The sequence below is a fragment of the Mercenaria mercenaria genome, chromosome 19 (assembly GCF_021730395.1).
Source record: "Mercenaria mercenaria strain notata chromosome 19, MADL_Memer_1, whole genome shotgun sequence".
Classification (NCBI taxonomy): domain Eukaryota; kingdom Metazoa; phylum Mollusca; class Bivalvia; order Venerida; family Veneridae; genus Mercenaria; species Mercenaria mercenaria.
The window spans coordinates 10,338,487-10,343,382 of record NC_069379.1 but is presented as its reverse complement, the minus strand read 5'-3'; the positions used below and the strand labels follow the sequence as shown (position 1 = coordinate 10,343,382).

Genomic DNA, 4,896 nt, shown 5'->3' with positions numbered 1-4,896 from the left:
TTTTGCTTATCCCGCAGTGAATATTTCCGTCCAATTAATAAAAACAGAATACTTTATTACATTGAATAAATATATAAATGGCAAAGAAAGAAAATTGTTAGACTGAATCACACACGCACGCACGCAGGCACAAACGCACACACATACGCACATGTGTGTTTCTGTATAATATAGGCCAGAGAAAAACTTGTTTATCCAAAATATTAACATATATTTTTGGATTACATTGTATATAGTTGTATTTGAATTTGATGAAATAAGTAAAAATCACAGAGGGGATTATGATACCCCCTGCAAAAGTATAAAGGGGATTTTGTAACACCCTGTCATTTTTCAGTGTAGGGGATTTTGATCAAGGGGATTTTGATTGTCTCCCATTACATACGCACGCACACACGCACGAATATGTGTGTTTGTATGAAATAGGCCAAAGACAAAAATATTTGTAAAAATATGAACATGTAATTTCTTTACTTATATTCACTTTGCTAATTCTGCTTAATTGAAAGTTACCAATATACATTATTTTCTAAGTGTGATTATTTATTAATATACACAGAGTGTGATATATTTTATTGACAAAGAACAATTAAATCTGGTCATATGTTCAGTCACTTTAACTACGCACGTGAACCTGTGTATTAAGCAGTCTCGTGCTCCAAACACTTTCTGAATTGATATTTTTCTTTTCCTCTTTCCACCTGCCTTAAAGGCAAAGAAAATCTCCTATATAAGTGACCCCCCCAAATACCAGACTTTTTAATCCCCAATATACAAGATCCTGTCTGGTCCAGTCTGATAAGGGTCCATAAAACCCCTGTAGACTTGACATGTAGCCTAATAATAGTCAGAGAATCATAAATTTTATTGCCTACAGGTAAATTGGTTATTTCCTGTGTTTTGCATTTTATTTATTGAAATGCTGTTGTTTTTTTTAGTCTTTTTTCAGCATGTACACAAAATTATTTTAATTGATAAGATACTAATTTTGATTGCTCAGTCATGTTGAGTAATGTCCTGACAAATTAAATTATAACTCTTATAGCAAAGCATTTCTCACTACAAAATAATTATTCAAAACTTAATAAGAGAAATTACAAGTTTGTTTATTCAATGATTATGATCTTTTTATCAAAAGTAACAAAATAAAAACGAAAAACAAAAAAGATAATTGCTGGATTTTACTAGAAATTAAAAAAGCGTTCAGTTGCATTTTTAATAGATAAGGAAGGTATATAGACAGAAGGATGTTGTATATTAAAAATGCTTAATTCCTCTTGTGTTGTCTAAATAATGTTAACTTTCTTTTTATGTATAATAAAATCCAGCAATAAAGATATATCATTGTTCAAAATACACAATAATTTATTACTTCTAAAAGCTATGTGCCTGAATGCATTTTTTTTATATTTTTGGTAAAAAAAACAGCAATAATGAGATGTAATTGTTAAAAAACTTACTTTATTAAAAATATGACAAAAAACTGTTGTATCTTATCACTTTGTTTAATTAGCCCTAATTCAATCAAACTGTCTAAACTCGTTATAAAGGTGAGAACTGATTTGCTATAAAGGTCAGAAATATCACCTGCAATTTATTTACTGCACAGTAGCTATACAGTAGCTTATTATGATAAACAGAAGCAAGTCTACCAATGGTCCTGACGTGTGTATTGGCCCTTATCGCCAATACGCAGACCTTATCATCTCCATAGGCCACACACCAGGCATACCAGAATCAGTGTCTTTAACCAACTACATTACGTCACTCCTTTGTTTGACTGCTTAATATATTTGACAGTGTTTTTAAGATATGCTTTCTAAATTACAAAAAAAGTTTGACGAAAGAATTGAGTATCATGAAAGGAGAACAATGTCTATATATATGTACCAATAAACAGGTTTCCACGATATACAGTTCCCTCTGCTAGTAAGCACCACCAATGAGATGTCCTGAGAACATGGACCAGTTATAACCATCCAGCTGTTCAACTGCAGAGAAAGCATATTCGTTCTGTACCCAGACATGGTCTCCTCTCTGCAGTTTGACGGTGACGGCAAGCGTTGACGTCAAATAATTCCCATCTTTAGTAGATTTAGCCTTCGTGTGAGCCAATACGTGTCCGATGAAGTATCCATTTCTCAAAAGCTGAACGCTGCAAGAATGTGTGGGAGTATTTGTTATAACGACAAAGAAAGCGTAAACCCCACTAAATGGCGCGGTGAAATGTCCGTTCAAAGTGTTGTACCCATTCCCGACGTTTGTGAATACACTGTCGAAAACAATTTGCTGCTTTGTTCCCATGTTTGTGATTGTTTTCGTTAGCCCGGCAGTAAAGGCGACTGGCCTGTTCATTGAGACTAAAAGGAAAAATAAAGAAAAATAATTATATCAAGAGTTAAGACTATCGCCTTTGAAATAGAAGATATTGCCTATGTCATTTTTTTTTTGAATAATTGAATTGATTACCATTTTCTACACATGATTTATACTAAAATAGAAATTAATCGTCAGTTTTGGTTATTTTTATTAATCGAACAAAGATGGAACCTTTTAGTGCGCATCAGGGAAACGCAAACATTCGCAAATTGATCGCTTCTTACTAAGCATACAGCCAGCTAGAAGTATTTTGTTCAATAGCCAGTTAGTGAGTATTTTCAGACATAAGTAATGCAAAACAACAATTATTGCATGGATGTTTGTGGAATTCTGCCATTTGGTCGAAGGTGACATTTGGAATTGTTGACCTTAGCCTATTGGTCTTGCGCAATGGTTTTAAAGTTGTCCATGTTACCTCGGAACAATCGTTGTTACTGCTACCCAAACCCTAGTATATAATTATATAGCATAAGCCCATACTTTGATACCAATTCTCCATCCTCATTGTTACTTTATTCAAATCTTCATTTCGAAATACTTTTAAAACAGGAAAATATTTGGTTGACATCTTCAAAGATGAAGATATAGATAACAATCCTTTATAATGTGTTAGAATCGAAATAATATATCTCAAACAATGATTTGCTCTTGGATAAAATTATTTTAAGTCGTTCAGAAGCGTAATAATTATTTCACTCGGGCTACAATTGAACAAGCAAATAAAACATACAAACCATGATGATCAAGTTTTCTTTGAAGCAAAGAGACTGTATTTTGCAACTGTTCGAATTCCTCTGAATCGACGGGTGCTCCATTAGTGCATCCAAAAACAAAGAAAAACACGATAACCACGAGCGTGTAATTCGATTTCATTTTGATGATTATTTCCAGTTATATTTTGAAACGTTCACCCCACCTTTTCAAAAGCAGATCTACACTTGAATGTCGTATTTCAGTGTGAAGTTAAACGCGACTCAAATATTGATACAGATATAATTATATCAATTATACACTGTATTATTTTTTGTTAGGTTTACGTCACACTGACACAATTATAGGTCATATGGCGACTTTCCAGCTTTTGACGGTGCAGTATTTCATCAAAGGTGGGCATCTGGGTAGAACCAGCGACCTTCCGTAAGCCAGCTAAATGGCTTCCTCTTCGAAGAATTCTACGCCCCTAGCGAGACTCGAACCTACATCGGAAAGGGACAAGTGATTTGAAGTTACAGGTCTTAACCACTCGTTCACGGAGGTCACTCGCTGTATATATACACACCCAAATTTACTGATGTTACAAATCATGTTGTTTTCATGTATATATGGGATAGAATCTGATTGTACATAAAAGTATATCTGTCTGTATGCCTGTAAATTCTTCTTGTAAACGGAAGAAAAATACTTACGAACATTTCTGTATTTCAAGTATGTAACTGTTCTAAAAAGTTTTTTTACGGTTGTTATTTTCAGCAGATTCTGAATAATTCGATAATTTGATTTCATAAAAAACATCATGTTTATGCCTCTCTACACCGTAAGCATTATCATCTATAAACATTTACAGCATCAATATTATTCGGACAAATTTCCTACGAATAATCGAATAATGGAAAAAAGGCTCCAATTACAAAAAATAAATAAATAAATAAATAAACACAAAAACAATATGTACGTTGAATGTACCGCAAACGAAATAATTGATAATTTGGCGTACTTTCAGCAGAAGCAGAAGCAGCATCAGGAGCAGCAACAACAACAGTATTTATTTAGCAATTCGACATAACATAATTATGTCTTTGGCTGAAGAACAGCGTATGAAACATATGTGAATATAGTAAGATCCTTAAATGAAATATACACTAAATGCAATTATATTCTTAAGTTGTGTGCTTCTTTTATAAATATGCAAATATGAATTAATATTTTCCTTTGCCCCGTCGACAACAAATTATCAAATTTTATCTAATAAGGCCAATATATTTTATATGTATATCTTTATATTTCAGGCAAATCATATTTGTATCACATTGTTGACAAAGCCTATTTGCTCTTTCAAATAACGACCGGTCTCAAATTCTTGGTTATGCGATGATAGTTTAAACATGTAAAAATATAGTTTAAAACTGTAAATATTTTTCCCTAACAAATTATTTTCAGTCTTATCTCGACACAGTTTCTACGCAAAGAATCATTTGGATCTCACATAATAATCATAAACAAGTTTTCGCATACCAGTGACCCTTTCATGCCATATTTTTTGTTGAAACTGGTTGTGCAAGCGGTTTTATAATACATGAATATAATTAATATTAAAATGAAAACTAATAAATACAACCGTATTTTAGGTCTGTACATATTATATTAGGCCCATAATTTACAGTAAGGCAAATTCAGGTCAATACATTGTGCCGAGTATGCAGTCAGAATTTAAGAACTCTTTCCATACATACTGTAGAAATTGGATACACCATAATTATGTTCTCCATATACTGCTATAATTGGAGTTTGAGATTTTGC

General features: G+C 32.7%; 1 protein-coding gene across 1 annotated transcript; it reads right to left on the bottom strand.

Annotated features, from left to right (window-relative positions):
• Nucleotides 1-456: 456 nt before the first annotated feature.
• LOC128551123 (complement C1q tumor necrosis factor-related protein 3-like) lies at nucleotides 457-3,361 on the bottom strand. The gene is made up of 2 exons (XM_053531561.1): nucleotides 3,114-3,361; nucleotides 457-2,360 (listed from the first exon to the last, which is right to left on the bottom strand). The coding sequence occupies exons 1-2, from the start codon at nucleotides 3,250-3,252 to the stop codon at nucleotides 1,927-1,929; spliced, it is 573 nt and encodes a 190-aa protein (XP_053387536.1). The 5' UTR covers nucleotides 3,253-3,361; the 3' UTR covers nucleotides 457-1,926.
• Between the last annotated feature and the right edge of the window lie 1,535 nt (nucleotides 3,362-4,896).

Coding starts and splice junctions, on each gene's coding strand:
- LOC128551123 (XM_053531561.1), bottom strand. CDS start 3,252: ATGAAATCGAATTACACGCTCGTGGTTATCGTGTTTTTCTTTGTTTTT. Junction 2,361..3,113: donor AAGAAAACTTGATCATCATG/GTTTGTATGTTT, acceptor TTTTCCTTTTAG/TCTCAATGAACAGGCCAGTC.